This window comes from Juglans microcarpa x Juglans regia, chromosome 8D (genome assembly GCF_004785595.1).
Source record: "Juglans microcarpa x Juglans regia isolate MS1-56 chromosome 8D, Jm3101_v1.0, whole genome shotgun sequence".
Taxonomy (NCBI): Eukaryota; Viridiplantae; Streptophyta; class Magnoliopsida; order Fagales; family Juglandaceae; genus Juglans; species Juglans microcarpa x Juglans regia.
The window spans coordinates 20,750,046-20,763,605 of record NC_054608.1 but is presented as its reverse complement, the minus strand read 5'-3'; the positions used below and the strand labels follow the sequence as shown (position 1 = coordinate 20,763,605).

The 13,560-nt window shown below is 34.4% G+C and overlaps 1 protein-coding gene across 1 annotated transcript; it reads left to right on the top strand.

The window, feature by feature from the left end:
* Positions 1-821: 821 nt before the first annotated feature.
* On the top strand, positions 822-2,830 carry LOC121243590 (organic cation/carnitine transporter 3-like). Its single transcript, XM_041141721.1, has 2 exons — positions 822-2,610; positions 2,790-2,830. The coding sequence occupies exon 1, from the start codon at positions 925-927 to the stop codon at positions 2,512-2,514; it is 1,590 nt and encodes a 529-aa protein (XP_040997655.1). The 5' UTR covers positions 822-924; the 3' UTR covers positions 2,515-2,610; positions 2,790-2,830.
* Positions 2,831-13,560: the final 10,730 nt, after the last annotated feature.

The window sequence follows — 13,560 nt, the reverse complement described above, 5'->3', positions numbered from 1 at the left end:
AATTACAATGCTTTGATACCATGACAAAAGAAGAATTCTGCCATAATATCCTTTGGAGATTGAATTACAAATGAGTGAAAAAGGGATTTGAGAACACAGAGAGAACATAAAGAATTTAGGATAAAAATATCATTTTCTATATATTGTGTGGTGCTCTCTCAAAATACACATGTAGAAGTATTTATATGTACAACTGAAGATAGAAAACTAAACTAAAAGGTACATCACAATACAAGGGTACAAATGTAAATATACAATAGATTGCATATTCATTCCACTCAAAGGTTTCGATTTAAATTCCATGCATTAGAGTAAGGGGAAATGATTTGTAGAGTCATGCAAGGAGTATACAAACTTCACACACGGACACTCCCTTTAAAAAAATTGGACAAATCTAAAACTCACATAAAAATTTTACTTTTTTATAATAGACCCCATTAATTTTTATAATCAGTGTATGAGACTTGCCCACCCTAAGATAGAGACTGTACATCCGAAGACTGTATCTAACGTTATTTTTAGGATAAATATCCCTTAGGATATATGTTTAGTAACCAAACCGAATCCTTTGCAAGTTATTTTGTTAGTAGTGATAAATTATATATCAAACTTTGAATTTAATTAATAACACAAAATCAATTCTAATTTTTCTATTTGTGAGCTTTTGTTTTATATATATATATATATATATTAATATATATTTTATATATATCCAAAGTTTGGCTTACGTACGTACTTAAACTCGCTCATGCATCGTATTGTACAACGAGGCATAGCTAGTGCTGCTTAACCTCTTCAAACTAATTACATAACCAGACGGCTAATCCGCAGCCCAACACATCAATTATATATACATATAAAACCTTCAGTGCTCACTCGCTCTCACACCAGATCTGCCTTCACAAATATAAATTTGGTACTCAAATGGCCGATTCAACTCCTCTTATCTCTCGAGCCGACTCGGCCGAGTCAGACATTAACACCCTTATACCACGCCTAGAGAAACACCTCCCATCCCTTGATTCAAACATAGAACAGTGCATCGGAGATTTCGGGTGGTCACAATTCATTCAATCTGTATTTGTATCCATGGCATGGATCTTCGATGCGCAGCAAACATTCATAAGTATCTTCACTGATGTACACCCAACATGGCACTGTACTACTCACCTCGGGGACGAGTCATCCAACTCGGTCTCCAACATCTGCCATCTTCCCAAGAATTCATGGTCCTGGGATTGGCCTCTTCACACTTCAATTATCTCCGACTGGAGCTTGGAGTGCACTTCCTCCATTGTCACTGGCCTCCCCGCTTCTTCCTTCTTCATGGGTTGCCTGGTGGGTGGATTCGTTCTTGCCTCCCTAGCTGATTCCTCACTCGGTCGCAAAAACATGCTCTTTCTCTCATGCCTCATGATGTCTCTATCTTCAATGCTAACTGTTTTCTCAGCTAACATATGGATTTACTCTGCTTTAAGATTCCTTTGCGGTTTTTTCCGTTCAACAATCGGAACTTGCGCACTTGTGTTAACAACTGAGCTTGTGGGGAAGAAGTGGCGTGGCCAGGTTGGGGTCATAGGATTCTTTTGCTTCACTTTAGGTTTTTTATCACTCCCAGCTATGGCTTATATGAACAGAGGTTCTTCCTGGAGATCTCTTTATCTATGGACTTCTATCCCAGCACTCTTCTATGCCATTTTAGTCCACTTCTTTGTTCGTGAGTCTCCCAGATGGCTACTTGTGCGTGGACGTGAAGAAGAAGCAATGGCCACATTAAAAAGTATTGCGTCTTTTAACCCTAGTACCAGCTCAACCTGGGATTTTTCCAGATCAGTGTCTTTGGATCCCCAAGAAACGGGCAACTCTAATCTTTACTCAGCTTTCAAGATCTTGCTGCAGAAAAGATGGGCTTTTCGAAGGCTATCCGCCGTTATGGTGATAGGATTTGGAGTTGGATTAGTCTACTATGGCATGCCGTTAGGTCTCGGAAACTTGGAATTCAACCTCTATCTGAGCGTCACATTCAATGCCCTTTCCGAGCTGCCATCTTCATTGTTCACTTTCTTTTTCATCGGAAAGTTGAACAGAAAAAGTTCAGTCCTAGTCTTCACCACCATTAGTGGGGTTTGTAGCATCTTGTGCGTTCTGAAAGGAAAGGTATGGACAAGATTGCAGATTGCGCTTGAGTTGGTATCATTTTTCAGCGCCTGCACTGCTTTTAACATATTGCTCATATTCACAATAGAGATGTTTCCGACATGCGTGAGGAACTCAGCTATGTCTTTGGTGAGGCAAGCACTGGTGCTTGGAGGGGTGTTGTGTCCGATGCTGGTGGCTGTGGGGAGAGAAGATGGATTTACATCGTATGGGGTGTTTGGGATTGTCATAGGATGTTGTGGGATGTTTGCATTGTGTTTGCCGGAGACAAGGGGTAGGGCACTTTGTGATACAATAGAGGAGGAAGAGCAGATGTTAAGAGAAAGTTGTCGTCAATCATGGGGATGCAAGTCTTGAGTCTTGATCACGCCAAGGCTTTAGTAATTTCATGGTAATTCTGATCAGTGTATGGAGTAATTTTTGAATTTTTATGTTCCAGGATAAGACTTTTATTTATTAGTTTTGTTATGTACAAGCAAGTTTATGTATCAATTTGTATATTAATGTTATTGTCTTCAGATTTTAAATTTAAATTAGTATTATTTTCAATAAAATCTACTTTCTGACCAATCATATTGAATAAGTGCGCGTATTAATGCGCATAATCACTTATAATTAAATTTTTCATTTATTTAATAAGATTGGACGTTGTGCACTGTTCTCTTTTCTTTAATCATTTTTTTTATCAAAAAATATAGACTTTAATGTGTATCTATATACATTCACACACACACACACAGATATATATATATATATATAGTTATATTATCATGCATGACCTTCTCAAACTTTGTCTAGCAACAATTACGGATATGAATAATTCTTTTCATCAGTCATTATTCATTATCTCACATCTTATAAAATAAAATTATCAAATGTAAATATAAAATATAGAGGTGAATATTGAATAGTGACTGATGTATAGTAAAACCGAGTAAAAACAATCAGCAACAAAGTTGGCAATGGAGTAAAAATATTTGAAAAATCATGAGAGCTAAGCTGGTCTATATAGAGCCAAAAAGTCAAACAAAACCTATTAAACAAAATCATTGGGCTTAATAAGATTCATGATCAAGTTAAAGTTTAAATATATAATCTCTGACTATAACTTATAAGCAATCGATTCTGTCATATATATCAAAATGATAATTTGTTTAAAAAAATGATAATTAAGGAACAAGCTGTATGAAAATATCTAAATCATGAATTAATTTACAAAATTCATGTTCTTGGCCACAGAAGTAGTACTGTACAGCAATCTATGGTTTCATATATATAAAAAAAAAAAAAAAAAAAAAAAAATCAATGATTTCATATGATACAATAACAAATGGCTGTGTTTGGATATAATACAATAACATATGATACAACAACAAATGATTGTGTTTGGATATTGAGATGATCTCAGATGTTTTGTAAATAATAATAAAAAAAATAGTAAACTAATGATAGAATATTAAATAGTAGTGAATAGTAGTTAAAAATAATAATAAAATTATAAATACTGATAGTAGTGGAATATTCTGATAATACTTTACAATCCAAACTAGCCCTTAGTGTTTAGACACCAAATAATGAAGAGATTTTTGATAATGTAACCGGTGGTTAGTATATATTTTGCAGATCAGTGAGAACTCCAAAATGCTTAGCTTGACAAGTCAATCAAAGATAAGCATAGAATCATTGTATGAACACTAGGATTCATACACACTCCTACAAGAAAATTTAATATTTTTTACGAGTTATTTACAATGAAAGTAACTATTTGTGATGAGAATAGACTAATTTTAACAAGAAATAATTGAAAGCAAATAAATATTTTTCTTGTAGTGACGTACAATACTATAAAATAATAATATTATTATTTATTTTACATCTTAACATTCTTAATTGGTTACGATTAAAAATTAATATTGTAATAAAGGAAAATGCTTGGGATCCCACCGGGGGATCCCGCTCCAATTTTTTTTTTTTTACTTAGTGGTTAAGAATGTATTATTTAATAATATTGTGAATTTTTTTTAAAATATTTAAAAGTGTTGAAAAAATGATGTGAAAGAAACTTAAAAAAACAAAAAACTTATGTTTTTTCACATCATTTTTTAACACTTTTAAATTATTCTTTTAAAAAATAAAATTCACAATATTATTAAACAACATTTTATTAATCAATGAAAAAAAACTAAAAAAATAAAAATAAAAAGTGGAGCAGGAAGCTCCAGCAGGATCTTGTACCTGGGGTTCCACGCTGCATTAGTTAAACGCTGCGTTTGCACCCTTTTAGTTAAATGATTTACTTTTGAAATTCGACTCCATCCCCGCGAAGATAAATCATTCTTCACCTCCAATCTTCACCTCGCATGGAACACACCCATAGAACTCCATAGAACACCCCGCACGGAAGACTGCTCCGAACCCCAATCTTCATCTCGCATGGAATGCACCTCCAAACTTTCCAAGCTTGCTGCAAAGACGATTCCCCCAGGAAAGTACGATGGGTGGCCAAAAGCTTATGCTCAAACAAGCTGCCCCACTAACGTGCAAGAAGACGAAACACGAAGAGAGTCACAAGTTGTTCTCATCTTCTTGTTCGCATGCCCTAAACCGAATTTCCCGTTGGTAGTGTTTCTTTAACCCAGGATTTTGATGTTCTCAAAATCACCGAATCGGTATGGATTTGATTTCGAATTTCTGGAAATCCTAACCCTAATGGAAGATTTCGAAACTCTCACTGATTCAAAATAGCACTTGATTTAGATTCGAAATTGCACCTTATTTAGATTCATGAACAATCTCGCTTTCTCCTGTACATTTATCAAAAACCATACACAACACGCAATCAACCCACATAACATCAATCTCTTTTTTGTTTTTTTTGTTTTTTTTTTGTTCTTGATTGTTCATTTTCCTTTTCTTTTTTTTTTTGTTTTTTTTTTTCTTGATTGTTCATTTTTCTTTTGTTTCTTCTTAATCTCCCTTCAGTTTGAGTGTCAATAGCAATGATTTATGTACTCATGTACTCGACACCATCTGCATGCATTGTTATTGCTCCAACTTCCGGCAGTAATATATAATCTTAAAAAGAAATTTGCTATGGGGATTCTAGCTAGCTAGCTACTTCAAGTACTGTAGTGCATGGATGGGTAGTCAAGCTTTTATAATTATGAACATCATTAATACATGTAAGGAAAGCTATTTTTTTATTACTTAGAGATGAATAAGTAGCAGTACTAAGACCTACCCACCTTAATTAATTTGCATATATGCACGTACAGATATAGCATAGATTGAAGTTGTTGTTGATAATTTCATCATTGATATAATGAATAACAATACTATAATTCAGTAGGTATAAACGTACATACATTAATAATGTACAGTAGCTGATTTCAGCGGCATTGTGGAGTACTGTCCCTAATCATTTCATTAATGTTTCACAGCTGGAAGTGTTTGGACCTGGAGGACCTCCAGATGGACACGGTGACGATGATCATCATCACTAGTTGCAGCCTTCAATTTCTCCTGCTGGAATAAAATATATGCAGAAGCTAATGATTTCTGTAATGCTATTTTGTAAAGGTTACAGTTTGCTCAGACAATGGCTCTACAGTGTCTGTTTCTTTACTGTACCAATTCAGTCAAAGTATTGCCAAGGAAAGGTCGATGGAATTCCCACGAGAAATTTCCCAAAGACAGGTGTGATTGTGAACAAGACACCGCACCAACCGTGTCGTCTGCTTCTTTTATCTCCTTTACTTGAAAATTAAAGGAAACATGTGGGTACTCGATGTACAATTAAAAAAAAGGCTTTGCCAACCTTAAATTAGAAGCTGCTGTGGATAAATTGAAGTCACATTTGGAGTTCCTGAGGACCACAAGCTCAGAGGGGTACTTAAACATCTAGTCAAAATATCAGGTGGGTCCAGAAACTAATGAATTAAAGTGAGTATGCTATATATACGTTCTACAACACAAAAACATCAATCATGCAGAGTGGGTGGAGTTTAGTAGAGTGATTGTAGGAAGGGACCCTCTACATTGCTTTGTGTTCTTCAGAAATCCTCTTGGATTACTGTTTTTGTTTTCTTCTAATCAAAGCAACCAACATGGTATTGGTGGCAATCACAATATCAAGAACTTTAAATCACATTCTGGACTTTTAAAGACTAGGAATAAAAACAAAAAAGATTAGATTCCTTTATATGGGTGGCCAAGGATATAGAAAAATAGAAAAAAAGAAAAAATTGCATAAAATAGAGCAAAGAATGCTCATACCCACGACGGCACTCTCTTTAAGAAATCGACCACCGGCACAGATGGGGGTTCGACGGCACAGCAGTATAGTTTCTTCTGGCGCAGTGGCACAATTTCGAAGGCACGAAGATGATTGGTTGATGCTTGTTGCTTAGATGGGCAATAAATGAAGACAATGAAGATAAGTTCTGAGATGCAAAATATTCGGGATGAGTTTGGCCCCTAGGTGAGATAGGTTTCTGAAATCGAGTCTTTCTTCTTCTTCTTCTTTTTTAATAATAATATAAAGGTGGCATGGCTAATGCCACGTCAGACGATTCTGCAGCAAGTACCCAATAGCAAGTACCTGTAGCAAAATTGTTTCTGATTACCCTAGCTCTTGCGCTCTCCTAGTCATGTGCATGTATAAAGGTGTAAAATATTCGCCATGGTCCATTCTGTCAAAGATTCCCATCATGACCAAAACAGCAAATTTTGGTTATTTTAATTAAACATCATCCTTCTTAGCTATATATAGAAGGTGGAGGTGGACCGACCAAGCACCCATCATTTTGCTTGTTCTGAATAACATGATCATGTTCTTTTGGACATATCTCAACCTTTTTAACAGAATATATATGCATCATCCGAACAAGAAAAAGGCATGTAAAAGAAAACCACAGATCGAAAGTACTGCGACATCATGTGTATACACTATGGATGCTCTAGCTGAATATTATATAAATAAGTTTGATGAGGGTGCTATTTTTGGAAAAAGAAAATATCCCTTCCCGAATGTCACTAGTTTTCATAAATAATATTAGACAAGAGATTTTATAATTTAATAAATCAAACTAAGTAAAAAAATAAAATAAATATTTAGATCCTAAAAAAAAATTATTAATTAAAATATGTTTTGAGAAAATATAATGAAGTCTGAATTGAAAACATATCTGACATAAAATTAACTAAAAAGCATGTAATTGAATCCAACTGATCCATCTAAGCCTAGTATGTATGCTCATACTGATCATCATCCTCACTTGGGTGGTTAAAAATATGAAATAAAATTAATATGAGTCGAAAACTCAGTAAGAAACTTATCACAACGTAAACATAGTAAATGTAAGGATTTTTATAAAAAATTTTATGCTAAGAGCTTAAAAATCATGGTTGATCATGCTAATGCCCATGCTATTCATGATTTGTCTTGAATTATCTAAATTAACTAACTGATCTAATTTATCAGACTAATCTGATGGCTAATACACTTAACCTTGTGTGCAAGGTTGTGCACCGGCCCCACATCCCGTGCTTGCAAGGGTAGCCACTGAGTAGTATTGTGGCATACTACGATGGACCACACTTGAGTCCATGGCTTACACATCTATCTTGAAACTATATTGGTACTACGCATTTGAATGACAATCTGATTAAACGATTTTGATCTTATCTTGCACTTGAACTTAAGAAATGATACGAGTCTTATGCGACGTTAGATGCATGACATACATACTAATATAAATAACTGTAAAATGTTGAATCTGAACATGATGTGGAATTAACATGATCGTGTGCTATGATGAATGACTTGCAAGATACATAAATATTGGCTTTCAAGAATTGGCTTTAATAATAATCTATCTAACTAATTATTGTGCTAATCTCAATTTATGGTCAAACTACTTACCTCATTGCACTCTACTTTCTAAATTTTTCTTCATAGCCCATTACCTATACAAAGTACAAATTGTCACTAACGTTTCTAGTAAAATATGTCGTAATATTCTGCTTAATTAAGACATACCATGGATAATAATTTAATAAATATTATGTTTCATACAAAATCATTGAATACTAAAACCATATAATACATTGAATACTAATAACATATTCTCACTTTAAATTATAATTTAATAGAATAATTAGACTTTCTACGAGCTGTTAAAATAAGTCGCAGAAATCTTAATTCATAAAACAACTTATTTTTCTTAACATTAACATAATTACTCGATTCTATAAGAAATTTAATAAATACTAATATCATTTAAATATTTTTAATATATTTCTGTCTTTTATAATTATAGCTGTAATAGAACAAAGTTTATCAAATTTGACGAAATAAACAACGGCATTCATTTCATAACTACTCCAAATCACATTTAAAATAAATATTAAACTCTTACTATTTTACCTTTGAAATCTAGTTATAAAGATTTAATACTTAATAATACAATTTAAATCCCTATATATTTTCTGTAAGAAAAATAAGGTTAATGAAAAATAAAGTTTATGGGCTAATCATAGATTAAAACTGAGTTCAACTTAAACGTCAAAATTAACGCATATAAAAATCAGTCTCCTTAAAATATTATAACATTTCCTGAAATACAATAAACCAAGCCCATGTGAAAATTAAGCCCAGATCACGTAAATGAGACAAGATTAAAAAAATACTTAAATGTAAGCTCATAAAAGTAAGAATAATTGTAAAGCCCAGGCGTTGCGAGGCCCGGATCATGGCGTGAAAATGGCCCAGCCATTTTAGTATTTAGTATGAGTCCCGAACGACGTCGTTTTTGGAGGTGAGTGTTTCTTCTTCAACTTCCGTTTCTTTTTCTCCTTTCTTTCCGCATTTCTCTGCTTCAATTTCAGTTTCTTCCGCACCTCTCTCTCTCTCGCACGTCTCTCCATTCTCTTTTTTTTTTTTTCGGTTTCATTTTTATTCCTTGTTGTTGGCGTTATTTCGTGGCTTCCGAAACTCATACCCATAACTCCCCATTTCAGTTTTCACTTAAATCAATCCCTCACTTTGCAGCAGAGCACGGGGTTCCCTCTCGCATCTCTCCAGCTTTTCCGTTGGTTCTCTTCCTCTTGTTTAAGATTTCGTCTTCAGGTATAACCTCTTCTCCTTCCATTTTTTTTTTGTTCTGCAACAAGACTCTATTTTACTGCATCCTCTCAGCCGATCCTCTCTCCATTTCGTTTCTGCAGTTTTTGGTCCTTGCCGTGAGTTTGAGTAGCATTTTGTGAGTTTCTGGTTGCTGTGCGTGGGAATATTTCGGGTTGGTGTGTTTCGGGTAGGCATTGAAGCCTTTGCTGGAATTTCTTATTGTTGTAGCGTACTCATGCAGTTTCTTCTTCGAATTTATTTTGATTTTATCCTCATTTCTGCAGCTTGTTGTTGTCGTGAGTTGAGTTTGCATTTCGTCAGTTCTTGGGTTTCCGTGGCTTGTGATTCCTAGTTCTTGGTCATTTAAGTGAGTAAGCCAACACTTTGTATTAGAATGGTCTTAGAATTTTTGATTATTGGTGTTGAACGTTGACTTTGGAGGATGTTTTAGTAAATATTAAGATTAGTATATGATATTTTGGATTGAATTTAGGGCTGTCCGGATTACTACTTGGTTGACTTAGTAAGCTATTTTTGCTATAATATGGTTTGGAATTGTGGGTTTTAATTATTTAGATGGAGGTTGTGTTATTTTATTTTAATACTTAGTTTATATATTTCTTTTTATGAATAGGCGACGAGATTGATAGAGGTCAATTTCAAGATATAGATAATACGCTGCAGGAGTCAGGTAAACGGGGTTCCTATGCTAGGCCTTACACGAATTATTTGAGACTGAGGTTGATTTTCTGAAAACTTTGCATATTTTTTGTGGTGAAATGAGAACTTGGGAAAAAAACAAAAACCAACCTCAGTCGTTTATTTGCATACTCATGAAATCTGTACGAAAAAGAGAAAAATATGTTCTGACATGCATTGTGTAGACATGAGCTAAATTTTATCATGTGATTTCTGAAATCTGAAAAATGAGCGATATTGAGAATATGAAAAGTTGTGCATTTATTTGAAAAGATATTCTGGCTTTTGTGTTCAGTGTGTGTAAACTGTCTGATTCTGTTTTGATACTCTGTATTATTTTGATATAACATCTGAAAACCTTTGGCATGGTGTACTGGTTTTCGTATCTGACTCTGTTTCTGCTTTGCTCTGCTCTGCTCTGTTATGCTCTGCTCTATTTGGGTTGATACCAACTTCTCTGTCTCTGAGTGCACCCACTTTGGAAACAAAGTGATTTTATAGTGGTCTTTCCTATGTGCACACTCGGGGCTCCGAGAAGAATGAAGGAAAGATTTCACCTCTGTCTCTGCCTGGTTTGGCCACCAGGGTTAGCACAACCCTACCACGGGAGTGAAACATGGTCTCTGCTCTGTTTGATGCTCTGTTTTGATCTGATGATGATACTCAGTTTATGTTATGCCAAAGCACTATGGGTTTTTACTTGTCTTAAAATCATCGCTCTGTTACTCTTGAAAAATATGTTCTGTTCTGCATGATAACTCTGGAAAATATTTTATTCTGCATGCTATTCTTTGTAAATGCTCATGTTTGCACGCTAGCATATGATTTCTGCTTATTGAGTTGTGATAACTCACCCCCTATAATGATAATATTTTTCAGATGATATGGAGAATCCAAATGAGGACCTGGATTAGATTGGTGAACGTGTTTAAGTTGAGGAAATGTGGTTAGAAGAAGGACTTCTGATATTCTTAATTTTTAATGTCTTTGAGTTTTAATTATATTTTTAGGTTTAGTAGGACCTATGGTTTTATCAGTTTGGTATGTTACTATTGCCGGGAGATTGTGGACCCCTTTGATACGTTTTTTTTTATTATTGCATTTAAGATTGTGTGGAGTTTGTAGTGAGATTATCGAGAAGATATGAGATTGATTTCATTTATGAAGTTTTTTGGAGATTATTCTTTGGATGTGTTGGGAGACGTGTTTATGAGTGACAGGTAGTAATTCTCTAAGCCACCCGGGTTTGGAGCGTTACAATAATTTTTCTCATCAGTTACTATTTATTATACACACCCCACACCTTATGAAAAAATAAAAATAAAAATCATCAAAGTGTGAGATGTGGAAGTGAATAGTAGTTGATGCATAGCAAAAACCCTAAAGCCTCGTTGGATACAAAAATACTCTCAATCCATCTCATCTTATCATTACAACTTTTTCAAATTCTCTTACAAAATATAATAAATAATTTAATTTTTTCAAATCTCAAAATAATAATAATATTAAAAAAATAATGTTTTAATAATATTTTATTTAACTAATCTCATATCTTCTAACTGGGTCCTTTTTTAAAGTCCCAAAAACACACACCAATAAGGGATTGCCATATCATCACGCATGGTAATTACGTTGAACCACAGAACACAGGATCCTCTCTTCCAGATCCTCACTGCCTCGCCCAAAACCCTCTCTAGATCTGAGTTTCACTTCCAAAAATTCGCCCAAGTCCGTGGGTGGATAACAAAATTGATTTAAACACTTCAAAAATTATAAACTTTAATTTCATTTTTAATTTTAATTACTACATGAAGGGCGTAGGTGCAACATACTAGTTCAGCTTTGTTAAATCGGCAAACTACTATAGTTGCGTCGTCCTTGTCCTGGGAGACTTTTACGCCCTTGTCCTTGATTAATTATTGCTTGTCACAGTTCGGTACATCACAGTAGTGGACCAAGACATTGTGGGCTTGGGTTTAAGTAATAAAAGTTTAGTCGCTGGGCTCAATCCCTCAGTATTTGTACTGTAGAGTATGCATTTCTAAAGCATGCAAAATATGAATCAAAATGTAACTTCTTCTCCTATCTTCTTCTTCTTTCCAAAGTCCTCACGATTATTCTTTTAAGTCTTTGCAATGTGTTACAAATTGGTGTCAAAGAAGTCAATCCCAAAATGACCGATCTAGGTAATAACAAATTGCATTTTTATTTTGAAAATCATCATGCTGCTATCAAGAACGAATTTCTTAGGGTTCCAGGAGAAAAAGTGCTTACTGTGAAATCTTTACTGGAAGATTAAGAGTTACAAATCTTGATTCAACTCTCTTACACAATCTTTCACATAAAGTTAAATCTTGAATATGTTTATGGGAGAGAGATTTATCCATTGGTGCAGCAAGAATTGACATACAATGGTATTTGCTTGAAGGATGAGCAAATTGTGACTGAGACCAGGTTTATGAAAGTGGTTCTCTCTTCTTGATTGTTTCGGATTGGGTGGAAATAGAAGAATATGCGCATGAGGCGTAGAAGGAAAAATTGAAAACATAACAAAATCTTCGGAATCAAATTTCACACAATGCGTGGTGCTCAACCCTATGGACTATAACCTAGATCTCAATATTGTTGGCAATGGTCTACAAGGATCTGCACCACATGAGCAGGGGTTCACTTATTGCTAGCCTGTTGCCCGTGGCATTTCTAGAGGGGATGATAATGTGGGAAACCTAGGGGAAACTGAACACAACTTTGGGTTTGGGAGCGTCCTCAAATTTTTAGGCACCATATGGGAGTTTGATCCTGGTGGTGTCGATTCTAATTGTCTCTTCTCCACCACCGCTACCTCACTCTATCTTTGACTCTGTCCCAAAACCATGGCCAACAACACCACCATTGTGACCAACCGCTCATTTTCCTCTCGATTGGTCACAAGTCTCATCTTTACGTTTTAAATCTTGAATTTTTTAGCGGATGATTTTTAAATGGAGCCAAGCTTTTTAAAATATTCTAAATATTTTTATAAGTCCAAATTGTTTTAAATGGGATTTTTTTAGTATTATTGGACCAAGCTTTATTTTTTAAAATATGCCTTTTATATTTTGGAGTCCCAAAAATTTTATAGTTTTAGCAAAACAATTTATTTAAATGATTTTATTTCTTTAGGAATATTATTTAATATTCATTATTTTATTTTTTATTAAAAACTCTAACTATTTAGATGCTTTTATTTCTCTTAAGAAATATTTATGAAAGCTCATCATTTTTTTTATGATGCAAAATATTATTTTGGGATTAATAAATAAAAGTTTGATTTTAATTTAGTTCCATTGCATTTAGTTCCATGTTTAATCTTCACCGTTGGATATAGGTTAGGAACCTTAAGATGTAGGGCCTACTACTAAGGTAGAGACCCTCCAAAAGGAGGACGAGACTTTCAAAGTAGCCACCAACGTAATCTACATCGACATAATCTCCATCAACGTACTCTCCATCAAAATATCTCCACCAATGTAATTTCTATCGACGTATCTTCATCAACTGAATCTCCATCAACGATACTTACCTCCCCAAGAGGTACA